Source organism: Grampus griseus (genome assembly GCF_964374135.1).
Source record: "Grampus griseus genome assembly, chromosome: 13".
Taxonomy (NCBI): domain Eukaryota; kingdom Metazoa; phylum Chordata; class Mammalia; order Artiodactyla; family Delphinidae; genus Grampus; species Grampus griseus.
In genome coordinates this window covers 86008054-86034841 of record NC_139007.1, presented here as the reverse complement: position 1 = coordinate 86034841, position 26788 = coordinate 86008054, and the positions used below count along the sequence as shown (strand labels likewise).

The following is a 26788-nucleotide window of genomic DNA, read 5'->3' as shown; positions in this document are numbered from 1 at the left end:
AGCCCAGCCTTTATTAAGCTCACTTTTTCTTTCCCAAAATTTGCTAGGGATCATTTGGACCCAAGTTAAAGTGGGCCCTGATACCTACCCCAGATTTGGTGGTCTGGAGGGTTTGGTGGTAAATGATTGCCAGAGACTTTGATATACCTCTGTTTTACTGGCAGAAGGGCAAACAGACTTGTTCTAGCAATGAAATGAATTTCTTAGTTGAAATATGGAAGCTGCTTTTTCTTTTCTTTTGAGATGTCCAAGTTCAGCAGAGCCATTTTGTAGCACTCAGCTGTGAGGGATTGTGGATGTCCCATAAGACCCTGCCTTCCCAGTCCTGTTACACCAGGTCAAAATGCTCTTTAAAAAAAAAAAAAATTATTTATTTACTTATTTGGCTGCACCGGGTCTTCGTTGCAGCATATGGGCTCTTAGTTGCAGCATGCGGGATCTAGTTCCCTGACCAGGGATCAAACCCAGGCCCCCTGCACTGGGAGTGTGGAGTCTTAACCACTGGACCACCAGGGAAGTCTCAAAATGCTCTTGTTGGTAATACACAAGCCTGCCCCAAGGCTATTGCTCTGTGCAGGGTGCCCCTGAGCTAGCATCACTGACAAACCATACTCCTGTCTCTGACTAGTTGTACCATCTACCCACAGCCGGCTTCTTCCTCATTCTCGGAGCAGGTGACCAGCCCGATGTCTGATGTCCGTCAGCTGCTGTCTTTTCCAGAGAAGCAACGTGGCACAGCCCTGGCGTGTCTTTGTTTGCTTAGAGCTGGGATACCTGAGTGGTGGTGGCGGGAGACCCAGGGTGGTAGGAAGCTCATTCCCAGCGTGGGGATAGTGGCCCTCCAGCAGAAGAATCCTTGTGGGAAGCAGGAACCGGTTTGGGGCATATTTTCATCTTAGGGATGCACGGTGGGAACACAGAACATGCAAGTGTGCTGAAGCTCATCAGTTAAGGAAGTGGCAGTGCCAGCATCGTGATGCTAAACTGCACTCTTACCACCACTGAACCCCAGGGAGACTATCTGACCTCACCTCTTGACCCAGATGCAGCACGAACTGACCAGTTCTTATCTGGGAGCATCCGCTGCCTTTACACACTTCAGCAAAGATAGCCTGACACAAGTATTAATGCGACCTTTGATTAAGCCGAGGGATGATATGACATGTAGATTTTTCACAATCTGCCTAGCAAAGCGGTACTTGGCACACAGCAGCGGGTGCAAGAATGCTTCTGGACTTTTCAGGGGCTGGTGGCAGTATGCTAATGAGATTGTTTGGCCCTGTTTTAAACATAAAAATACGTGGACAGTGCACAAGAGGAAAACAAAAGGCTGCACAGAGTCCTAAGCTCACAAATCTGGAACTGCCTACAGCCCTCTGGTGAGCATTTCTAGGAAAAAAAGAAAAACAAAGGGTGTTCCCCTTTAAGGCAAATCCCCTGCAGCCCTGCAGCTGGTTTCTGAGAGCCCTGACTCAGGACACTCTGTGTTTAGGCCCTGATAAGTCATCCGTTTGGATAATTTTCTATACATGGAGTCGGAGGTCATGGAGAACGGATGTGTCTTTGTTCTCCAAACACTGCCCTGGGAGGCTTCCCCAGCTGGCTGCCGGCGTCCCGGGCTGTGTGGGGATCCTTTCATCACCCGGGCAAGGACTGGCGGACCCCCAGGCCGGGCGCCTGGGCCGCGGGGACGGGCTCAAGAAGAGGGCCACAGGGGCCAAGGGGCGAGGAGAGGTGCAGAGCGCACGTGTGCAGGCTCATGGTGCACCCCTCCACCCTTTTGTTCCAGGTTCTAGAAGTGTTTGCTAATCAGCAATTAAAGTTTTGTACGGCACAGAAGAGCATGATTCCAAAGTCTGTATATGGGTGCTTTAAGAAAAGAAAACATGACACCCCAAGCTAGAAAAAAGCCCAACAGGCCAACGAAGTAGAACAGAGAGCAAGCGACAGGCGCAGCTGAGCTGCCTCACCGCCCTCCCCGCGCGGCGCAGCAGTCCTCCTCGGGCTCATCAGGCATGCGCCTCCGAGGGCGCTGATTGGCGGAGGGGGCGGTGGGCGGGGCAGAGCCGCAGAGAGCGAGTACTTGGAGGCGGGGGTGGAGGGGGTGGGGTGGGGAGGAGAAGTGAGAGCCTGGGGCTGTAGGGCGGTGGGCGCTGATTGGTGGTAGTGGCTGAGAAGGAGGAGGTGGGCGTGGCTGGGCGCGCCGGCGGGCTCTGATTGGCGGTAGTGGCGGGGGCCGGCTCCTCCCTGGGCCTGAGGAGGAGGAGGAGGAGGAGGAGGGGGAGAGGGAGGGGGAGGGAGAGCCTGGGGCGGCGGACTCTGATTGGCGGTAGTGGCGGAGGGCCGGGCGGGGCGGCAGGTGCTGATTGGCAGTAGTGGCTGGGGGCGGGGCGGGGCGGGGCTGCCCGGGGCTGGTCCTCGCAGGCAGGAGGAGGAGGAGGGAGCGCTGGGCCCCCGGCCGCCGTGGCCGGCTCGGCCTGCCCTTTGTGCCCGCAGCCCGCGCCCCGTGCCGATGGCCGCTGCGCCGGGCTTCCCGACCGCTCGCGCCCGCAGACGGACCTAACCCTGCGCGCCTGGGATGCGCCGGGGATGCGCGTCCTCCGGCCCTGCTGCTCCTCGCGGCTGGGCGCCGGGCGATGGAGCTGAGCATGAAGAAGTTCACCGTGCGCAGGTTCTTCTCCGTGTACCTGCGCAAGAAGTCGCGCTCCAAGAGCTCCAGTCTTAGCCGACTCGAGGTAAATGCCCTAGCCTCTGAGCGCGCAGGTACCCAGGTCCCCGCCGCGCCCTGGAGGATGCTGCGGGTCTTGGGGCCATACATCCCGAGCCCTTTCCTATTGTCACATGCACGGTCACCCTGAGATCCATGTCAGGGAGTTAAAGTTGAAAGCTGGTCCGGTTTTCCTAAAACCGAACGTTATTGTTGGGACTTACTGATAACTGGACCGGTCCTCGGGTCCTCAACAGGGACTAAACTTTGCCCCCATTGAATTTCTAACTAATTTTGTTACACACTCTGCGCAGGGTTTGGGGTAGTCACCCTGGGTGCCCACAGGGGTGCTCCGGGTGGGGAGGGCTTTTCAGCCCGTGTCGCTCGCTGTGGCACCTCAGAAGTCCCAAGTACAGAACCTGCCTAGCCCCACCCTAGGCTGGTGTTGATCGGGTTTATTTTGCCTTGACCCAGAGCCACACAAATACTACCATGTAGTGTAGATTGTTCGTGTATTTGAAATCAGTGTAGAATTGACAAAAAGGGATTTTTTTTTTTAAAAAAAAAAGGCAGCAACACAATTTACTTGGATCAGTCTGAAACGGTGCTCAGTAGTAAAGTGCCTGATGCAATATCTCTGCAGCTCGGGGTTTGATATAGATTCGTCCCGAAAGCCAGAGGACCCTGAAAATAGTGTCCTTTTCTCGGGTCCTGCATCATGTCATGTTCAGGTTTCCAAGTCATCTGTGGACGGTTCTCTAATGTGTTTTGTATTTCACAAATCACATCTTATTCTCTTCATCCCAGTGTCCAGAGTACATGGTTGAATCTATAGATGACCTAACTGTGAAGCATGTTTAAGTAAAAAAAAAAAAAGAAAAAGACATTGTGGGGTTTGGGGGGAGGGGGTGGGAGGTGATGACACAGCCTAGAGATTTCTTTTGACATTGCTCTCGCCTGTGCCACAAGGCTGGCACCTATGGAGGTTTTGATGTGTTTTTTTCTAACGAAGTCAAATCAATTGGAACAATGTCACATTTTTCATCTTGAGTTTCTTTGTCCTGGCTGCCATGATATTAGATACAGGCATGGGTTCTGCAACAATTAAGAGGGCTTTAGGGAAAGCTCAGGAATAGACATGAAAGCAACAGGGAATTACTTGTTTAAAAAGTTTCTGTTATGATATCACTAAATCAGAATTTTAAGAACTAGGTTAGGTTTCTGAGGGTAAAACATATCTTTCAAACAAATACAACTATTCATTAAATTGTGGAGGAGGGCTTGCTTTAAACCTCATGCTGACAGAGATGAAGCATAAGTTCATTGAGGTAAGTCATTTTCCTGGGTCTCAGGCACTCAAAAAACGAAAGTGGACAAGAATAGAAACTCAGGAAGTATTCACCTTTATACCTAGTATGTCTTTATTCATCGGAATGCCAAGTTTATTATTCAGCGCCTTGTCTCCTTCCATTTATTGTCCTTGTCAAGGCGAGGCAGTAAAGTCCCGGAGTCGTTTAAGAAGAGGGGCATAAACACTGGCAAAGCCGTGGAGTCAGGAGTCCTCTCGGCACGATATACTCACCTCTGGTGTTCTGGTTCGGCAAGGAGAACCGGGTTGTGGAAGTGCCTCAAAAAATATATATAATAGGAACCAAGTGTTGCTTAGAAACAATGTTGCTTCAATGTGAAAATAAAATTTCTGTATACAAAATAAAACTATAAATAAACCATCAGCTATGCAGAAGGTCAAGCCGACGAGGAAGAAATGTAGTCTGTCAGCATGTGGTCAGTGAGCACTTGTCTGACCCAGGTGCTTGTGCTGGGGGCTGGACAGAAGGTCTGATAAAGATGCCCAGCACTGATAACAGTGCTCTGTTCTTTGCAGATGCTCTCAGCAGCTGCTTGCAGTTGATACTTGTGAAAATCCAGGTAGACATGTGTTACTCTCCTCATTCTACTGCTAGGGAGGAAAAACCCTGAGAACAAAACCTGAGAATCATGCTGAAAACCGAACAACTAATTCACTCTGCAAGTGTTTACTGAGAACCTCCTATGTGTGCAGCTCTTTTCTGGGCATTGTAGGTCCAAAAAATATAAGACGGAGCAGCGCTGGCCTCATGGTGCCCCCACCTAGTGGGGGATCGAATGAGTGACTGACTGACCAGTGCTTCAGTCCAGTAAATTCCATGTTCCTGCCCGGCTACCTTCCATCATTTCCCAAAGAAGCCTGTCTATTCGTTTGTATAGTCAGAGCAGATTATAGACCAAGAAGAACTCACCAAACATTGCGAAAATTAGGAGGCAGGTTTGTCAATAATTTGAGGTTGAGAAGTAGGACATATAAAGTGCTTAACAGGGATATGTATGTAGTCCTCTGTTTGGACTAATGAAAAAGGTAACTCATTTTGTAAAGAGAATCGTGGTTATTTTTAAACTCTTTCTGTGAAATTTATATTTTAAAATATACACAGAGACTTTGAAAATTTTTGTTTTCTTTACATTCAAAATCTAGTGATATTAACAGGAAAGTAATAGTACTTACTTTAAGGTTGAAACAGTATCATCTTTGTCAAAAAGGCTTCTGGGGAGAGGCCTAGTGTTTCACACTCGCTTTTAAATTTGACTTGACTCTCCGATCTAGAACTCAGCATTTGGTCAACTCTAACCACCAGAGAAGCCAGGTTGTTTGATCAGATTTGGAATCAGTTTATGAATTACAGCTTAAATGTTTTTACAGTGTATCAGCATTGCAGCAGCTGAGACGGCTAGATCTTGGACTCTGACAAGGATGATTCTGGGGGTTTCTAAAGGCAACTTGGATGTCCTGCACAGATTTCTATGCGCATGGCCTAGAATGGTTTCAGGGCTCAGCGTCGGCCAGACCCTCACTCCCGAGAAAGCTCTGATATCAGGTCATTGACAACATTGCCTGAGAGCCATAGTACCTCTAGAAGGTGTAACCATTGCCTCATCTAACTGTCCATTTCATTCATAGATGAGAAAATGGGGCCCAGGGAAGCAAAATGACTTGCTTATGCTCCTAAAATGTTTGACAGGGAGTGCGTTACTCTAAGAGCCTGTACTGTTTATTATTAATTTTAGCCATTTCAGGTTGCGTGGTTATTGGCGTTTACCAAGTATTAGATGATGCCTGAATGAAGGCTGTTACAAGCTTTAAAAGAAAACGACTCTAGGGGCTATTTTGGAATGTGCTTCGTAACCTAAAGTTACTCTAGAAAACCTTTCCTGGAAGTTAGAAAGTTCCAGGTGAATTGGGGCTTTGCATCAGGTTTACTGAAATTGGATTCTCACTTTTACCTCTCACAGCAGGGCAGTTCCTGAAGCTCCCTAAGCCTCAGTTTTCTCCACTGTGAAATGGGGATGGTAGTAGTTCCTGCCTCTCGGGGTTAGTATGAGGGGTCTGAGCCACCATATGTAAAGGCTTAATGCGGAGTCTGGGTGATAAAATCAATAATCAATCATTGTTGGCTATGGATATTGATAAAATATTTCCCGGGTTCATTGATATTTTTCATGTTGTTCAGCGTCTGCTGGTTCTGTCTGAAGCTGAGGTTGCCCCTACGGCCTGCGGAGCCCATGGCTCGTGCTGTCTCCCAGCCTGGTAATTAATTAATCGTTGAGGCGCCCTTGCTGAGTGCCTTGGGGAAGAATAGGCAGAGATCAATCCTCCCAGGCTGGATTCCAGCCTGTTTCATTCGATAGGACTGGCCCCATTTGCTAAGATGACAGCCCCAGTCTGTCATCTGGCTGGGATGGTGATAGTCCTTTTCCTTATCTTGCCTGTCACCCTGGGATCCGAGAATGCATTACAGTGCAGGTCCTGGAGCCGCGGCACCCAGAGCTCAGGCTGCTTCTAGAGTCAGGACCTGCCCCAGCGTCAATGTCCTGACTTCGCAGAGCTTTGGGAAGGAAGCCCGCCTACTCATCCTTCAGTAGCCCGGGAAAACCTCCAAAGTGTGAGCCAACTCCAGAGCCTAGCCTTGGGGCTGGGGAAGGTTGAGAGAGGTTGGCCAGGAAAGGCTTGGGAGGAAATATTGGGTTTCAGTTAGTGAAAAGTGATATTGTTTACTCGGGGTAAGATTTATCTAGCAATCTGCTAAACGTATCAATACTCAGTGTCGGTTCATTTATCTACCAACCTGCTAAACGTATCAGTACTCAGTGTCGGTTCATTTAGGGAACGCTTATTTTGCTTGAGGTTATCACCAAAGACGGGAAGTTGGTTCTCTTTGTTTACCTATCATTTCATCTGGTTTTGACATTTTTACTGAAAGACAGTTGCGGGTGAGTGAGAAGGATAAAAGACAAGTCCTCTCTCTGGGGTGTTGATAGTGGTAAACTGTTGGGTGGAGAAGAATTTCATCTATTACTTAGCTCAATTATCTACACACTCAGACTTTTTAGTGTATACCATGTGCATTGTGCAAAGCAGTTGAGATATAAAGGTCTGATCCCTGCCCTCAGTGAACTTAACATCTAGTGAGAGAGAGAGGCAGACACGTAAATGGAAGCCCGCTATGTAGGGTGTAAGTCCTGTGAAATTATTGGCATCATTGGAGTTCAGTGGTCCGATTACATCAATTGTCAATCTGTTCCGATTTCCAACGCTCACAGATAATCAGGCATTATCTGTGTGAACATGTGCACACATGAGTATATTTTAATTGCTTACCCCTTTTTAAAGGAAGCATGGTATCCTAATAAATTAAATGTTAAGGAACTCTTAGCAAATAGAGCCGTGTTGGCTCCGGTCATGAAAAAAAGAAAAAGAAAGAAAACTTCCTGGAAAGTTAAACATTCAAGCTTATTCTTGGTCCTTCACTGGTAACTTCTTGATATTGGGAGGTTTCCAGGAAAACCATTTCTAATTAAAAATAATTTACAGGTAATTTCAGTAAATGCACCCAAAGAAATTCTGTGTTAATCCTGATTTTGCTGGGCTTTTGGATAGCAATAACAGCACCAAAAAGTCAGAGAAGACCACGAGAAATAGTCCATTTTAGTGAATACTTAACTTGCTTATTGTTTTGCCTATTTATGCTTTGTTCTGTTTTGAAGACACTAGACTTAATTCCTTATTGGTGGTCTGCCTTATCTTTGCAATTTCATTACATACTTTTCTCTCCTTAACATCCAAGAAAACTCCCCAAAGTACTGTTTCTTATTTAAAAATATGTGAAAAGACAACCCAAAATATTACTCCACCCCCCCTTTTTTTTTTCGCGGTATGCGGGCCTCTCACCGCTGTGGCCTCTCCCGTTGCGGAGCACAGGCTCCGGACGCGCAGGCTCAGCGGCCATGGCTCACGGGCCCAGCCGCTCCGCGGCATGTGGGATCCTCCCGGACCGGGGCACGAACCCGTGTCCCCTGCATCGGCAGGCGGACTCCCAACAACTGCGCCACCAGGGAAGCCCATACTTTTTTTAAAAAAATATTTTATTCAAGTATAGTTGATTTACATTGTTGTGTTAATTTCTGCTGTACAGCAAAGTGATTCAGTTATACACATATATACATTCTTTTTCATGTTCTTTTCCATTATGGTTTATCCCAGGATATTGAATATAGTTCCCTGTGCTCTACAGTTGGACTTCGTTGTTTATCCATTCTATATATAATCGTTTGCATCTGCTAATCGCAAACTCCCAGTCCATCCCTCCCTCACCCCTTCCCCCTTGGCAACCACAAGTCTGTTCTCTCTGTCTGTGAGTCTGTTTCATAGATTCACCCTTTTTTCTCTCCACCTCTTTGACCTATTCATTCTGAGAGTCTTCCACCACACACCCCGATGCAGCAAAGACTCTTTATGTATATTTTTCATGCATTCCGAAGCACAGGAATAAACTGAAACCACACTGAGTGAAAACTGGAATATCTGATGTCCACATCATCTGACTTGCTGCTTACCCAGGATTTCGCTCTGTTTCTTGCATGCTGGGTGGGCGATTTCCTAGATGTGTCAAGTTTATAAGTGGGTAGGAGGCGTCGGAACCCTGAGGCAGGGAGAGAGCAGGGGCTTGGGCAGGAGGTGAAGAGTGAGCCTGTGAGCCGGGGATCAGTCAGTGCAGGGCTCCAGTGGGGAGCGCTCCTTCCAAATGGAGGGAGACTGGGGGTGAGCTTGTTCTGTATGAAATCCAGTTGGTAACGAGCAGTTTAGCCAGAAATGCTCTTCATCTTTGGTCCAAGCTTCTGTGCTTGCTAAGTAAGGGAAGCCGGTGCAGCACTAAAAGCATTCTCTAGAATGCTCTGCCTTTATTTCCGATGACGCTGGGTTCTGTTGTGTTGTATTTTTCCCCCAGCGTCATATGTTTGCTGATATATTTTCACTGGTAAAAGCTATTAAATTAAACTCAAGTAGGAATTATCAACAAATAGTCCGTTAAGCTACAGTGTGATTTAATCAAGCAAATGGCTCAGACACAAATGTATTCAGTATAAAATATCGTTCATCGTATCTGATTTGCAGCTGTGTAGGAAGCCTTTCCTGCTGATGAGTTGGCTAAGGAGACGTAATGGCGGTGCAGCTATGCTTAAACCTGGGAACCTGCCCCCCGGGCTATGGGGGTGACTGCAGTGGCCGCATCACCATGGTTGATCACCAGGTGGGCAAGAGCCAGTGTTTGGAACCACCGAGATGTGCACTGACAAAGCTCTCCTCCCTCAAACTTTAGCCCGGCTCCCCGGCCCCTCTTCTCACCTCGGCCGGACCTTGGGCTTCTCTGTCATCCTTGCTGGGCCTGCACAACCCGGTTTAGCAAGAATTCTGCCGAGTTGATTTAGAGAGCACCCCGATCCATCCTCGGCCTTTCATCACCCTCTATATCTGGTCCAGTTCCCCATCCCCACATCCCCAGGTGCGATGAGATGACCCTGACCTGCCTTCAGCTCAGTTTAGAAGGAACTGCCCTCCTCCACCGCCCCGCACCTGCCCCTTGCTGCAGATCCCCACATGTCCTTCTTGTGTGGGGTCCGAGCTCCATCTCTTACCCCTGCGGCAAGCCCCGCTGCAGTGGTCCCTTGAATAAAGGCTTCCTCACCACCTTTAACAAGTGCCAGAATAATTTTTCTCGAGCAGTACCTATTATTAGTAGTAATTTGCATGTGTTCCTGGAGATCTCTTAACGGGGGTCCCAGGAACACCACTGATCAGAGAGCCCTACTTGATTCCGACCAGCAAACAGCAGCCTATCTTTCTCCACAAGCTTTGGTTTGCAAAGGTCCCTAGGGTCTGCAGGCCGCCCTCCCCTAAGAGCCCCAAGATTCTGTCCCCGTGGGCCAGGCAGAGGTGCTTTCCCCCTCGCCCTGCATTGGGCCCCCTTCCCCGGCCCAGGGCTCCCACGCTCCCTCCACTGGATGTGCCCGGATCTGCCGTTCTCCTGGTCCTGGGCACTTCCCTCTTCTGCTGTCAGCCCCACCAGGCCACTCCATGCTTTTGAGCTCCTGTCTCCTCAGCTACAAAACAGGGATTGCCCCGTGATAATGCTGTGTCCTCAGGTTATTAAATGCTTAGAAGGTGAAATGCGCCTGGTCAGGGAAGAGTTCGCCCTTGGCATTCTGTGATGTCACACAAATAAGCTGGCTTTGATTGGACCCCGTCTGGAAAGGGGTTTGTACTACGTTATGGGGGAAGAAGGCTTTTCCTCCTCTGCCAGCCTCCTCGCCCTCATGCTTCTGAGGACTCATCTGTTTCAAGTTAGTACTGTCACCACGGAGCTAGCTTTCCTAGGTTGTAGCTACGCTGAGCTTCCTGGGAGTGACGCTCTCATCCATGTTGCTGTCACTTTAAACATAATTCATGGAAACAGCAGCTCTTGTAAAGCAGAGAGGTTCATGCTGTTCCTCGTGTCAGCCCTGTAGCCAGGGGCTGAGGAACTGGTAGAAATGACCTGGCTTCTTAGGGAGAAGAACTGCTTTTTCTCTTGGCTGGTCTACTCTCCTACGTTAAATTAATAAGATTCAAAAACACAAATCAGAGGAGTGTTTACTTTGTTGGCCTGCATGTTTCCTCCTGTTGCCCAAGAAAAGAAGGTTCTGAATAAGACTGAAAAGTTCTGAAAAATCTGCCTCACACGCTGGGGTGATTTGTGTGCCGTATCATCAGTCTTGGGGTTTTCGGGTGGATATTAGCCAGACCTCGAGTCCGGGACCTCTCTGACGTGTCTGTGCAGTCAACGTAGGCCGTGACATTCTTTGAGTCAGGACACCCAGGCCACACCAGGCTGCCCGAGGTGGCTTTTACTCCTTAAAACGTGCGGTCAGATCTTTAAGGAAAAGGGATGGAGGGATTTACTTTGAAAGACTCTCTTTTGGAATGCCTACGGTGGAAATGCTCTAGTGACTACCTAGGAAATCGCTCATTCAGGTCCCAATTTTAACACTTTTGGCCCAGGATAATTGCAAACTTTCCACGGCTAAGGAAAGTTAGTTATATTATCTAATATAATATTATATTAGATATAATATTAACCTCCAAATATATATTTAACGTGCAAAATATAGTGTGGACAATCAAAATATAGTGTGGACTTTCTAAGAATGAAAAATTAAGAAAGCTTCTTATTCTGAAAAGTGAGTAGAACGCAGATCGGAGAAGGTGCTCTGGAGAGCCTTGGCGGGAGGGAGGCTGGGGGTGCAGGTGGGGGGCAGCGGCAGAGAGGAGCTGCAAGAGCTGGGCGGCTGGGCGGGCTCTGTGTGCCCCGAGACCCCGAAGCTGAGCGTGCAAGGGGGCCACAGGGGACAGACACCCTTGCCTTTTGACTTGCTACAGTGACACTGTTTGGTTGACTTTGAGGAGTGTTTACTTTGTTGGCCTGCATGTTTGAAGATAAAGTAAAGAAAAAAAAAACAGAAAAACCAGAAAGGAGCACTTCCTTTTAGATCACCTTCGGCTTCTTGCATCCTGCTTAGTTTGTAATCAGGTTAGGGAACAGGGCAGACGGGCTGCTGGAACAAGGTAGCGATTACTGCTCCCTGCCTTCACCCCAGAAAACCCCAAGAAGCAGCGTGAGGTTGGGCGTGACTTTTGTATTTCTAGATCTCAGCAAAAAAGAGAAGGCGTGAATTTTTTTTATGTATACTTATATTCTTAATAGGATTCTCCTTCTTCATTCTCTCTCTTTTTTTAAAAAATAAATTTATTTATATATTTATTTACTTTTTGGCTGTGTTGTCTTCGTTGCTGCGCGCGGGCTTTCTCTAGTTGCATTGAGTGGGGGCTACTCTTCGTTGCGGTGCGCAGGCTTCTTGTTGAGGTGGCTTCTCTTGCTGCGGAGCACGGGCTCTAGGCGCGCGGGCTTCAGTAGTTGTGGCACGTGAGCTCAGTAGTTGTGGCTCGTGGGCTCAGTAGTTGTGGCTCATGGGCTCTAGAGTGCAGGCTCAGTAGTTGTGGCGCACGGGGTCAGTAGTTGCGGCACGTGGGCTCTAGAGCGCAGGCTCAGTAGTTGTGGTGCACGGGCTTAGTTGCTCCACGGCATGTGTGATCTCCCCGGACCAGGGCTCGAACCCGTGTCCCCTGCTTGGGCAGGCAGATTCTTAACCACTGCGCCACCAGGGAAGCCCCTGAAGGCATGAGTTTTGATGTGTGACTCAATTAAGACTTTGCAGAATCCACCCCGACAGAGGTGTGAATAAACATGTTGAACCTGGTCAGAAGACGCTGAAGCCCGTCTGTGAAGGGTTGGCGTGCAGGACAGCTGGGGTGCTTAGAGCCCCGTCTTACGCCTCCATCCGCGTGTCCCACTTTCTTCCTTGACTCGTTGTTGAGGTTCGCCGCAGTGGAACTCCAGCAGTGGGTGTGAGGAAGTGAGGCTGATTTGTCAGAATGGACCGGCTGTAGTTGTTGTGTACGTTCACGAGGATGGGGTTTATGCTCAGCGGGGGGACGGACATTTGCCAATGCCTCCCCTTCCCACCCAGCTGAGTGAGCTCGCAGAGCCCCTGTCCCCCTCCGTGAGACCCGTCCTTCCCTCCACCCAGCCCGTTCCATCTGCGGCCGCCCCTCCACGCCCTCCCTCCTGTGACGCCTGCCACTCAGGCACATGGCAGCCCACACCCATCCACCTGCTTCCATTCCCAGCCTCCCCCTTGGCTCTGAGCTGACCCGTGGTTTAGATTCAGGGCCATCACTTTCTTCCGAAGATTCTGGCCTGCAGCACTTGGGTTTGGACAGGGGGGATCTGTGGGAATTGGGGAGGAGTATTCATTGCCGTGTGGCCCAGGGTGGCGTGGAGCCCGCTGCCAGAGTTGGAGCCTGCCAGGGCGGTTCGTGTTCATCACACCCCATCTCCAGAGGAGGGTGCTGGGCAGAGAAGCCACTAGAAGAGTTCCTCCCGGGGGCTTGGGCTCTGTCACCCATTTCCGTCAAGTTCTGGGTTTAAGAAAGTTCACTGAATCACAGACCATCCCGCGGGGCCAGGCCGGGTCCGGGAGCTGCGCGCTGCCTCCGCTGTTGGGGAGATACCCCTGTCCTCTCTGAGGGCATCCTCCGTGTGGACACCGCCCGCACCTCTGCGCGAGCTCCGAGCCTCGCCTCGTTGCTGTGCGTGAATTTGCACGAAACCTTCTTTAGCCAGCTTGTGGCTGGTCTGGGACACGTCAGGCTCGGCTCCAGTGGCTCTGTGTCCAGGGACAGCTGTGGGTGGCTGTCGGGACCCTTGCCCTGCTGTGTCCCGCGCGCGTGTTCTCTGTGGTGCGCGCCTTCTGGGTCAACGCGTGAGAAGTCTGTGGAGGTCTTTTCGGAACTTCCGTCTTAGGTATTAACTCAGCATTCACCGTGTGCCTGGCGATTATCTGTAGGACTTGCGTTTAGAGGGTTAAAAAGTAGAAAGAAATGGCCTTGACCTAAGACTAGTTGTGGCGAACTAAAACCTCTGTAGAAGTGAAGTAACTAAGACACCGTTACAAAAGCTCACGCCCGCTTGAGGTAGGCCCACAAACTGCAAGTCTGCTGTTTGGCATTTAAAATCTTCCGTAGAAAGAATGTCTCATCTACATTCACAGTATAGCTGAGAGAGTGTCACCTGCAGGAAAAAGTATGGAAAAACCAAAGAAATCATTTTCCTCCTTAAAAAATTTTCAGTAAAATATCTTCGAAGGGTGAAAACTGTCAACATTTTAAAAGCAAATTCAGAAATTTCAAAATGTTTGAATATTAGCAATTTTTAAAAACTGAAAAACTCTAGAAGTCAAGGGGGCTTTTATTTTAAAAGCCGGTGCTTACAGAGGAATAGGGTTAATTCCAGGAAGATGGCTTTTATGACATCTTGAAACAATTTCTAGTCAAATTTAAAAGCTTTTGACTTCCTAACGTTGAGTTTTGCGATGCGCGATTTCACGACTGTGCCCTGGAGAGGGAGTGGAGTGCCCTCCTCTCAGGAGGAGCCCGGTTCTCTGAAGGATTCCCTCTGTGCGTGGGACCTCGGACCCCTTCCTTAGGGACACAGTGGCCGGCTGGGCACCCTCTGCTCCCAGCGCCACACCTAGGCTCGCAGCCCACGGAGCACGTGAGCCTGCGCCCCTGTAGGAAGGCCCTGGCGTGCCCCACCTGCGGCCCCCCAAACCCTGTACCTGGCGGGCCGATCGCTGTGCTCCGCTCCGCCGTCCTGGGCGTGTGGCCCAGGCCAAGGCAGGAGCAGGACAAGGCCGGCCGGCCTCCGGGGGCCCCGGGAGCAGGTGCCCGAAAGCCCAGGGTCCAGTTTGTCTTCCTGGCGTCTCCGGCCCCGAGCAGCCCCCAGCCCTGAGAAGGAGCTCCACCCACCCCGTGGGGAGTGTGGCTGAGACGACCTCGCTCAGGAAACAGGGGTGCCTTGCTGGTCGCTGGCTGTGCAGGGGGTTAGCCTTTGCCAGTGCCGTGTGGTTATTTCTCCCGCCTTGGCTTCACCCCTCACCCTGACCTGCACCACAGCCAGGTGAGTGAGCTCGCAGACCCCTGTCCCCCTGTGACACAAGCGGCTGGTGGGGTTAGAGGAGACCCCATGTTTCTGTCGCTGCTCAGCCACTTAGTACTTGTGTGACTTGGGCAGGTGGCCAGCTAACCCCTTCTGAGGCTCAGTTTCCTCCTCTGAAAATTGGTGCAATACCTGCCTGCAGGGATCTAGCCAGGAATAGATGGAATGGCCTGTCCACGGGCCCCGGCGGGCGCTTAGTTAAAAAAAAAACAACTCCATGTTTCCCGTTACACTGTAATCTGTTTACGACACTCAGTCCAAGCTTCCTGCAGCACAGCTTCTAGTCTGTACACCAGCCTCAGGGACCCGCACGCCCGTCACTGGGCCCCGCACACCAGTCTCAGGTCCTGCACACCAGTCTCGGGTCCTGCACACCAGTCTCGGGTCCTGCACACCAGCGGCAGCCAGACATGCTGCAATCAGAGGTTTATTAAATACAACATCAGAAGCATTAGTAAAACATTACAAATGCCACTTAAAGTGAAGGGTTCCAGGCAGAGGCACTCACATTTCAGGACTGGACTTTTTCCTGACTACTAAATCAAACTTCCCTTCCAACCTAGAAAATTCAGGTGCATGCTTTTCACTAAAGGCTTGAAATATAAGGAAAGGTTCTGAAAATTTAATACAAATGGACGGCTCCATTCCCTGTGGCTAAGCCTTCTCTCTGAGCCCTGATAACACCAAACTGCTACTTAGTTTTGAAAGGTAATAGAGGAGTGGGACTGGAGGAGAGAGAAGGAGGGGAACAGGGAAGGGAAGAGGAGGGGGAGGATGAGTGAAAGAAACAGGGAGAAGCCAGCAGCCGAGGCCATGAGGGAGCAGGGACAGGCGGGACAGACACAGAAAGGCAGATGCATTGAGGAGGAGCGGGACTGGCATTGAGATTTGAGGCGGCCACTTAGGGCAAAACACCAGAATGTGGGAAGCAGTTACATGCAAACTGTAGAGTCTGGCCGCCCTCACCCCCCGAGCGTGAGAGCAGCACACGCCTAGCCCGGTAATAGACGGAGTGTCACCTGTGGCCTCCCCGAAGTCGTTTCCTGCTAAATTAGAGTCATAGGGTTAGACACAGGCAAGCGGGAAGGGTCAGCGAGCAGCCCGCAGGGATCCTAGACAGAGCTCCTCACTCTGGTGCCCTTGCCCTGTTTGTAGCTGAGGCACAAGGCGTGGGAAATTCCAGAACATGAACCTGGGGTGAAGGCTACGTTCCTGTAGGGGACCCAGAAGCATGTGAGAGGAGCTAGGATTCGGGATTCCACCAGTGCGCTGGTAGGGAGCAGATGGCCGAGGTACCAGAAATACTGGAGTCGCGGATTCCTTGCTTATGCCGTACCTGGTGGACACGGCAGGACAGGACCGGGGATCTCCAGGCCCTTCTCGGGGGACAGCTGAAGACATCCCTCCTGCCGCCCCAAGCCCTCCCTGAGACGAGTGGGCAGAGCCTGGCATCCAGGGCTGGAACAGCAAAGAGAAACTGGAGGAAAAAGCAAACAGGATTTGGAAAGGGACCTTGGGCACAAAGTCATGTGCTTCGTGAATTCACAGTGTCTCTCCTGCAGTTAGCAAATGCAGCAGGTGGGGAGAGCAAGGTGGCCCTGCTCTCAGAGGATGCTCGTACTTAGGTGACTGGCTGCCAGTGCGCAGCCCCCCACCCCCTCTCGAGATCCACGTTTGTGCCTTCCCCCCAGCCCAGTGGGGACATCCCTGGCCCACTGGTGGGGCAAGATGAGTTTTGAAAACGATGTAAAGCTTTATGGAAATGTAGGAAGGTACTGTACTGTCATCCACACAACAGTGGAAAACTTTTCTTAGGAGCCCACAGGACTAATTTTAAGAGTTTTTACAATGTCTGTGATGAAAGAATCCAGAATGGCAACTTACAAGGGTTTGTTTCGCTTCCCGAATTCTTCGTAACCAGCATATTCTATGAATGTCACTCTTTTACAGTCTTATGTCAGCATCAGCAACTCACCTTTGTGTCTGAAAAGACATGATTATCCGTAATTACCGTTCAGGTGCATTTCATGTTTCCAAGACACACATCTGCCACTGATACTCTCACTCCCAGAGCTCTTCCATCTGGGAGAAAAAAAGTAGAGACAAAATCAGGATTAAAATGACTATTATTTTTCCAGCCATTAGGTCTTTCATGCACTTTATAGGTTTTAAGGTGAAGGGGTCTGAACCATTTGAAAACTAAATAATACAAGTTTTCTTTCTCAGCAAAGACAAGTTTGAAATATTCACTTTGACAACCTGGAGATTAAAATGATCAGCTCTCTATAAATATTTAAGTTTTTATGTACATATGTTTTTAACTATATGCGTGTGTGTGTGTGTGTGTGTGTGTGTATGAGTGCACACAGCATGTGGCGTTTTCCTGGCCACGGTGATTAGCTCAGAGTTGAGCGTGCGGTCCAAGACAGTCAAAATGGGATGTAACTTGGGACCTTTGCTCATCGGCTGTGGAGGAACAAGGAGGCGTGGAGCCTGGGAGCCTTCTGAGACCAGGAGGTTACCCAGCCTACAGAGCAGCCAACACAGAGAGGAGAGCAGAGCCAAGAAAACCGTAGAGAAATGAGGTTGGAGCCTTGATCAGCCCATGCCTGAAGTCCTCATTACCTTGGGACATTTTGGTTACGTGATCGAACCAGTTCCACTTATTGTTTAAGCGAGTTTGATTTGGGTTTTCTCTTATGCAAATAGAATCATCCCGATACACTTACTATCTAATTAACTCTTTACTAGAACCCTAAAAATGAGTACAATTATATTCTTTTCATAGATGAGGCAACTATATTAAAAGATCAAGTAACTTGACTGAGGTCGTCCTGATAGTAAGTGGGGAATCAAGTATCAAACTTGGTTCTATTTGCCTCCAAACCTTGTGCCTTTAACCACTGTGATATATACTAGACCTAAAATAACACGTTTAGACCAGATAATTCTGTTCTATTCACACTGGCCAGGAAACTGCTCTCCTGAAGATGTTTTCTGTCTAAAAAAATCACAAGGGGATTTGCTTACAGGTTATACATTGTGTTTAAGGTTCGGGCTGCCTTGTAGCAGGTGCCTGGTGTACCTAGGTGCTCAGTTAAAATAAGTGGTGAAGGAGTGAGCGTGTGAATACTTCCTGGCCCTCTCCCGGGGGACCCGAGAGCTCAGTGGGACCGGCCCCTCCAGGTCCAGGGTTCCAGATTCCATAAAACACAGTTCTGTTGTTACCTTTATAATTGCAGAAGAGGCATGTCCCCATCTTCCTTTTTGCTCACCTTTTGTGTCCCGAGGTAAAGGTCCCAGTGAGAGGCGGGATGAGGAAAGTACAAGTGAGGCTTGTACTTGTGCGCAGAGGTCGTTACAGCCTGTTGGCATCTCTGCCTGGGGGCTGGGTTCTGCTGATGCCTTTGTGTTGTTGGTTCATTTGGATGAAGGGACGTATGTGGTATATTTAATAGTTTTGCAAATGTAGATAGAACTCTGCCAGATGGCTGTCAGTGAAGAATAGGGACGTGTCGTCGTAGGATAATAACATACATTATTTGGAAAATATAATAATACCTTTACATTTATGTTTCAAAACATAGTAGAAAGACTTTTTTTCAGTTTAATTGAGATGGCAAATTGGGAACATTAAAATTAAATTTTTTTATTCATTAAAAAACTGATGTGTTTTTTAAAATTTATTTTATTGAAGTATAGTTGATTTACAATGTTGTATTCATTTCTGCTGTACAGCAAAGTGATTAAGTTATAATATTATTATATATGTTTGTAATTATATATACATTATAATATATATATTATATATTATATGTATATATATTTGTATATATATACAATCTTTTTCATATTCTTTTCCGTTATGGTTTATCACAGGGTATTGAATATAGTTCTCTGTGCTAAAAACTGAAATGTATTATTTTATGTTTGCAATCATTCTTTCAGTGTGTTTAGTGGGTCTAAGTATACTTTTGTTCCTTTTCTGTCTACTTTTCTTTGTCATAACTATCTCCAGTCTAAAATCTAGACTATGTAAATAATAATTTAAAGAAATAAGGATTCAAAACAAGATAGAAGTGGTATTGATTCTAGAAAGAGTATTTTGTTTATTATACTTAATTTCCTGCTCTTAAAATTATTCAGCCATATAACTCTATGTAAAAATGGATATGCATATATTCATTTTATAGAATACATTTTGTGAAAACACTGTAACATTGTTTTCTTTGCCATTATTTTTCATATACTTTTATATCCAAATTTTTGCCAACACTACCTTTTAACTGTAGTGGTCACATTTTGATAAATTGCTAGAAAGAATTTGTTATATAAAACAATGTACAAAACTATGATATATAAGATGAAGACTCGTGAGCAAGCAGCCTTTTCTACCCTGGAAGTATCCACAGACTTTGTACTCAGTGCATTTCTAAGTGTTTGGCATCATGGAACGTGTAACCTAATTGCATAGGATTTTATCTTTTTTAACCGTCATGAGTTCTTTCCTTTGAATTGCGTCCTTGATTTTTGCTTATAAATGATGGACAGCTAATTCCTTCAGAATTCAGGAAATTCACATTAATTTCCTGCGCCTCACTCTGCCACCAGTGTCTCTGTTGGTTTGATTATCTTTTTATTCACAGGGATGAAAAAGAGAGAGCCTTTTCATTTTCTTCCATGGTGGTGTCATACTGCTCGATTGGAGAATAATGACTTGCTTTCATACATTTATTAAATGATACGCCACACCCTGTAGTAGCTGCCTTCACGCTCGCAGAGCCATTTCAGAAGACCTTTTTTTACGTGATATTTACCAGTAAATATTGCTGTTTCTAGCAAGCTACTTAGTAGTGGAAGATACTGTGTTGAAATAAATAGCAAGAGATATAGTAAGGAGAAGGGAGTGGAGAAATAAATTAAAACAAGAAAAAAAAGAGTAAGAAGGATAGAAAAAGAGAACAAGAATAAGTGATTTAAAGCTACTAAATTCTCTTTATCTTGAAAGAGTGTAGACGGGTATTATCTGATTACATGAGTATTTTAGTTTGTGAATTCCCCATTTCCAAGTAGGTACAAATTAACAAAATATACTTGGCACTAAAACTTCTCTGAATAAAATTAAGCTTTTGATAATTCAGAGTGTACTTTATGATGTTTCCACATTCCTAGGTCATCAATATAAATATCCAACATTGTGGTCCAGCACTGTAGCTATAACCGTATCGTAGTATCATAGAAAAACGATGGAATCATTTGATCTAACGGTCAAGCAGCTCAGCGGTCCTTTCTGTAATTACCCTGAAAGTAAATTTGAATCAAGGTTTTTCCGTTTGTCTATTACACTGGAACCTGTTTTCAAACATCTCATGCGGAACTGCAGTACCTGAAACAGATTTTGAAGAAGAGCCACTTCGGTTGCAAGGGGATGAGAGGGTCTTGGCCTCCCCCCTCCCCCATCGATCTGTGGCCAGATCACAGGACCCCAGGGTCCCAGAGAACCCCAGTTTGAAAAGCAACCAGTCTAGACAAGCAACTAGATAGCAGCCTTGTCCCCTTTATTGTCTCTACACATTAGTCCTAGAGCGAAGTTGACAGAACAGCCTGCTCTCTTCTCTCCAAATGTCAGCAGAGGCCAGGTTGGCTTTGGGCTGACCCTACTGTGTATTCCTGAAGTTGTGCTTCAGAGTCAGTCCCCCATCCTAAATTGTTTAGTTATTCACGTTTAGTTCATTTTTCTCTTTCATAAAAGTTCTGTTTTTAAAAAATGTCCTTAGCATCCTGGTTGTTTGGATCTGGGAATAAACATGACTTTACGTCTAACTGTGTATCAGCTGTGGAAGACACAGAATAAACACCCCCATCCGAGAGAGCGGCCAGAACTGAGAAGGTCTCTGCTCACAGAGCAGGGCTGGAGAGGGGTCAGGGAGCCTCTGTCAGGCTCGTGGGGAGAAGTCCTCAGACCCTTTTACCAAGCTCTGCAGGGTGGCCTCTATCTGTGCGGGATCCAGGGACAATGCTTTCATATATGCCTTTTAGATCTAAACGGTAGGCAAAATGTTATGTTTTCCCCAAGACTCAAAAGTTACTCCCGCTTTCATCTCCCTCACAGACGGAAATAATTCCGAATCTGTAGCTGGAAATTCTGGATGGGGATTTTTTTTCTTCCGTGTAGATGTGAGAGTTTTGAGCCAAACATTTTTGTATTTTTGTAGCACCCAATTGGATTAAGTTTTCTTGGATATAGAGATACTTGTTGTTACCACATACAATTAAAGTTATCCAACTTCTAAACTGTGAGTGGTTGCTTTATACCATTGTTAAGGGAGGGCTGTCTATACCCTGGAAACTCTGTTTCCAAAATGTGTTAAATGCCCATCCTAAATTCTCTTGCACTGTCAGTAAGCAAATATCCTGGGAGACAGCCCGTCATACATTCAGCCGATATCTCCTGGGTGTGTGGGGGGCTGTCTTTGTGAAAAATTCCAAAAATTTTCCTGAGAACTGACGCAGAATTAAAATCAGATACATGAGAAACGTGTACGCTGCTTCGTTTCTTAATGTGCACTTTCATGAAAGGTACCAAGAAAGTTCTCCTTTGAATCACCTCAGTAGTTGTTCTGTCCTAAGTTCCCTTGAATACTATGACTTTTTTCTTGTTTCTATAAAGAGCTTTATGAGGTCTAGTTCACATACCACACAGTTCACCCCTTTGAAGCGTACAGTGCCAAGGTATATTCACAGAGCTGTACAACCATCAGCACAATCTCGAACTTCTTCATCACCCCAAAATAGACTCTGGACCCATTGCCCATGAGCCTCCATTTCTCCATCCGCTGCCCCTCCTTCCAACAGCCCAAGCTAACTGCTAATCGCTTTTCATCGCTATAGGTTGGCCTGCTCTGCACATTTTATATAATGGAATCATAGAATAGGTGGTGTTTTGTGACTGGCTTCATTCGTTTATCACAGTGTGTCCACGGTTCATCCGTGCTGTAGCAGATACTTCTCTTGAGCACCAAATACTCCACTGCGTGGACATAGCACATATTATTATCCAGGAATCAGCTGATAGACATTTAGGTTGTTTCCACTATTTGGCTATTGTGACGAAAGCTGGTGTGAACATTTGTGAACAGGTTTTTGTGTGGACATATGTTTTCATTTCTCTTGGGTAGATACCTAGGACTGGAATTGCCGGGTCACATGGTAACTCTATGTTTAAGCTTTTGAGGAACCTCCAGACTTTTCCAGAGTGGTTGCAGCACTTTACGTTCCCAGCAGCAGTGATCGAGGGGTCCAGTTTCTCACCAACACTCGTTACTGATCACCTTTTTGATTAGAGCCATCCTAGTGGGTGTGAAGTGGTGTCTCACTGTGGTTTGGGGTTGTGTTGCCTGATGACTAGTGGTATTGGCATCTTTTCATGTGTTTATTGGCCACATCTTCCTTGGAGAAATATCTATTCAGATCACTTTTTTTAAATAGTAGGTGATTTTTTAATTATTCAGTTGTAAGAGTTGGTTTTTTTATATTCTGGATACAAGTCCCTTACCAGCTATATTATTTGCAAATATTTCCCCCCATTTTGTGGGTTGTGTTTTCGTTTTCTTGATGGTATCATTTGCGGCATAAGTGCCATGACTTCTGTGTTAACCCCATCATCCCACCATGATTTGCAGTCACTTTCAAGGCCCTTTCCAACCCTGCTTGGACATCCAGATTTCCAGATGGGTGTTGTGTCCAGGATATATCTTTTTTTTTTAACATCTTTATCGAAGTATAATTGCTTTACAGTGGTGTGTTAGTTTCTGCTTTATAACTAAGTGAATCAGTTATACATATACATATGTTCCCATATCTCTTCCCTCTTGCATCTCCCTCCCACCCTCCCTACTCCACCCCTCTAGGTGGTCACAAAGCACCGAGCTGATCTCCCTGTGCTATGCGGCTGCTTCCCACTAGCTATCTGTTTTACGTTTGGTAGTGTATATATGTCCATGTCACTCTCTCACTTTGTCCCACCTTACCCTCCCCACTCCCCGTGTCCTCAAGTCCGTTCTCTAGAAGGTCTGCGTCTCTATTCCCGTCCCGCCCCTATGGGACATATCTTTGAAGAATTGAATTCACAGGGCCACTTGATTTTCTCATGTAATAAAGCAAGGAAGGCAAGGGAGACCCTTAGCTTGGTTTCCCCACTGTGAACAGGTAGGCGTATGTCAAATGAATCCATTTTAACTCCTACAAGTACTCAGGTCTATGGGTCTCAAAAGAAATAGGGTACAGTTGGCTGAAATCTGATCTATTTATTCTTGTACTGCATCCACCATCTTGTTTTCCAATGGGCAGGAATTGCTGAAACCACAACCCAGGGCTGTAGCTATAACAAAAGAGGATTGAAGAATCTCATGTGTGGAGTCTGCCTTGCTCCCGTCCCATCCCAGTGCAAGGGTAGCCTTGCACTGGCTTTGCTTTCATGTAAACGCTAATCAAGGTTTTGAACCTGCAGTAGGGAATCAGGACCCAGAGGCCAATGATCTGATAACAGGTGGTGATTTTGCGCCTTAGGCTAAATTCGTATCAGCCTGCAAAGTAAAAAGCTTTCTATTTGGGTTGTCATGTCTTTGGCAGGATAAAGCCTTTATATCTCACCCATTGATCATATATTTTCATTTCAGGCCTTATTACCACAGAAAGCAATCTTTGGGTTTGCTCTTTTCAGTAAAATGTGTATGCTATTTTTATTTTATGTCACCTTTAGAACATCTCAGCTGAATGCATAACAGGGAGTGTATGGGTGTTTCTGCCTGCACTTCTATCTAAAACGCCTACCCCACAGCCCTTTCACAGTTAGAATCATAGCCTGCATGTTCATTTGTTGCTATAATGTCATATCAAATTTTAAGTGCCTAGAGAGAAAGCATGATATTTTAAAACCTAAATAGGAAAATCTACTAGAAACTTACAAAGATAAATTCTGATATTTTAATTGGATTAAGCCTAAACAAGCAAGTTAAGTTCCAAGCCAGAACTTTAGGACCCCGTATTTCATCTCGTTTTCAAGGCTAAGTGATGACCCAAGGGTTGCCTTTTAAGGGGCGTATAATCGAATTAAGGCGACAAGAGTAATATTCTTGCAGTAATTATGAATGCTGTAAGATTTTGTCGCATGCATGGCATAAATCACCCAACATAAATCTACTATTGTAAGTCAACCGTAAGACCATAGGGTTTGCGAAGAAAGAGAAGGCTCTGCGGGCGGAGCTCTTCATTGATGTAATGAACTCATGTCCGTTGACCCTGGGCACCAGGACCCGAATGCAGATGACTGGTTGCAGGTTGCAGCTTCCACCCAGCCGGAATCTCTAGAGAAGGTCTGATTGGGGGAGGTTTTAGGAGAAGCACAGAGGGGGTAGGATGGCGAATGTGAGAGTGGACGGGTGCTCCGAGTGAGGACACCATGCCGGTGAAGCCCCTGGTGGAGCTGGTCGGGGAGCAGCTGCGGGGAGCCTGTGTGCACAGCCCCGGCCGGCGCCCGGTAGGTGGGGCGGGCTTGCGAGGGCCTCTTTGTGGTCTGGAGTAACGTGAACCATTGCTTTGCTGGAGAAATCTCCGCGTTTCTTAGTGGTTGGCTTCCTCAGGCCCCAGATGCACTGTGCTCTAAGCAGGCTCCACATTTATGGGGTTTTTTTTACATCTTTATTGGAGTATAATTGCTTTACAATGGTGTTAGTTTCTGCTTTATAACAAAGTGAATCAGTTATACATATACATATGTCCCCATACCTCTTCCCTCTCGCGTCTCCCTCCCTCCCACCCTCCCTATCCCACCCCTCCAGGTGGTCACAGAGCACTGAGCTCATCTCCCTGTGCATGCGGCTGCTTCCCACTCATATTTATGTTTGATCCTCACGACAGCCCTGCGATGTAAGTGCTTTTATTCACTTGCCCTGCAGGTGAGGCCGTGAAGGTATCAAATGATTCCGTGACTGGCTGAAGGTCCACGGGACCACGTGTGCGACCCAGCCTCACCTGCAGCTCAGCTGGCGCCAGCCCAGAAGGCCTTCCCACCCTGTCTGACAGAAGTCTGCTGTTTGCACGCTAGTTGAGTTAGCTCAGGACGAGTTCAGCCCCTCTCGCAGGGAGCCGTGGGCCCCTGTGGACAGTATTAAATGTGGTTTGTCCCTTTATTTTCTGCTGGCTTTTTCCTTTTTCCTTTTTTTTTTTTTTTTTTTTTTTTGAGTTTTCCACAAGCTCATTCCAAAACCCCCAGATAGGTCACATAAGCAAACCTCTGTTGGGGGAAAGTTTTAAGAAGAAAGTAAGACATTTTTCTACTTTTTATTAGTGCACTGTGATGTTCCCATTTAAGTAAACTCTGAAACTTCGAAACACTGATTTTAAAGCCGTTGTCTCCTAGACCATTTGTCCGAATCTCACCTCGATGCCAGAGTGTCTGCAGGGGAAAGTATTAGTACACGTGTCTTCTGAAACACTGTTGCTCACAGTGAAAACTTTAAATTGGAACAGCCTCCTGCTTGGGAATGTTTCCATGGAGGGTTAGTAAGAACAGAGCTTTTAGAAATGTTTTCATTATCACTTGTTTTTAAATATTTTGGCGTCTCATTCCTCTTACTCTGCAGGCCTTCGCCTTTTTCCTTAGTGACCTTTAGGAGGGGCAGGCGTGGGCCTGGCTGGAGAAGTTCTCAGCTACGGCCGCACTCCCTCCCGCGTGGACACGTGGCGCTCGCCCAGTCTCTGCCAGCAGCAGCATCGGCTGGCCCGCTTGGCGGCTGTTGGGGGAGGGGTCTTTGCATCTTCCACCAGCCCTGACCTTCCGCCCTGCTGCTCAGGACCGGGGCGCTCGTTTGGTGCACCTGGGCCCGCCCCCTCCAAGGCCCTGCGCTACTGAGGGTCCTTTGTGATGCCTGTGACTTTGCTCACCTGGCACCTGGGTCAGCTTGAACTTGCCATCTTTCCTGGCACTCTGCCAGGGCAAGTGGGGAAAACCACCGTTCAAATCCTCCCCGCGACCTCTCAGGAACCCCAGTGTCTCACAGGAGAGCTCTCTACCCAGGCGTCCTCGGGACGCCCCAACGCCGATCCCATTTCGAGCCAGAAGCAGCATCGCAGAGCCCACGTGTGACCCAGCCCCGTGTTCCTGGCGGATGACGGACTGGAAGGAGGGCGTCACCCCGCTCCCATAGCTGTGCCGCCGCCCCACCCCACCCCGTGCTCCGAGACTGCATTCAGTTCCTGAGTGACTACGTGAACTAAGGAGCACAGTGCTTTTTGTAAGTGCCACGCCCATCGAGGCAAGGATGCACCTGGCGGATTCCAGCACAGCGTCTCTCCCTCAGCAGCCGTGGTGGGTCACGTGGCTCTCAGAGAGGCAGGAGTTGGCAGAAGGAGAGGTCTTTCTGGATCTAGAATATTCAGTTCTTGACCTCCCTTTTACACTGAGGGCTTATATCATCATTTCAGAAGAACATGACGTCAGCAGCCTATGTGGATTTAAGTGAATGTTCGCATGGACAATCACTGAGCTTTGAGTCTCTGAACAAACTCATTCAGAGGGTGAAAGCCACGTCTTTCCACATTTCGTGACTACGTACGTAGCCTATTGCTATGCAGAAAAGGGCCTCAATTCAATAAACAGAAATATTGACTTAACTCCTTTCTCATTTTTATTATGAGATATTTCAGACATAAATGCAAATAAAAAATACCGTAACAGACTCCTACATACCCATAATTCAGCGTAGGAAATAAACATGATCAGTACAGCTCCCCGACCTCATTCCTGTCCTTCTCATCCAGAAGTTACCGTTCCCGGTTCAATCCCATCCTCCCTCTTCATTTCTTCTGATTTTTCCTATGTATATATCCCAGACACTATCATAGTTTTTCATGATGGACATGCTTTATAAATGGAATCACATTGCATATATTTTAATGCACTGTGATATTGTTGGGATACATTCATGTTGATCCAATAGCTCGGTTCCTTATGTTTGCATCTGTGTGGTGTTTGCTATCTACTCTATGAATATTCATCATCAGTCCTCCTGTGGGTGGACGCCTGCAGGCTCCTTCTGTCTTTACTGTGAGCAGT

The 26788-nt window shown here is 47.4% G+C and overlaps 1 protein-coding gene across 1 annotated transcript in view; it reads left to right on the top strand.

The window, feature by feature from the left end:
* Positions 1-2497: 2497 nt before the first annotated feature.
* Positions 2498-26788, top strand: part of RPS6KA2 (ribosomal protein S6 kinase A2) — a 162594-nt gene continuing 138303 nt past the window's right edge. The window contains exon 1 of the mRNA XM_082669034.1: positions 2498-2735. Coding sequence (XP_082525160.1) covers positions 2637-2735 — 99 coding nt within the window. The 5' untranslated portion in view covers positions 2498-2636. The remainder of the gene's footprint in view (positions 2736-26788) is intronic.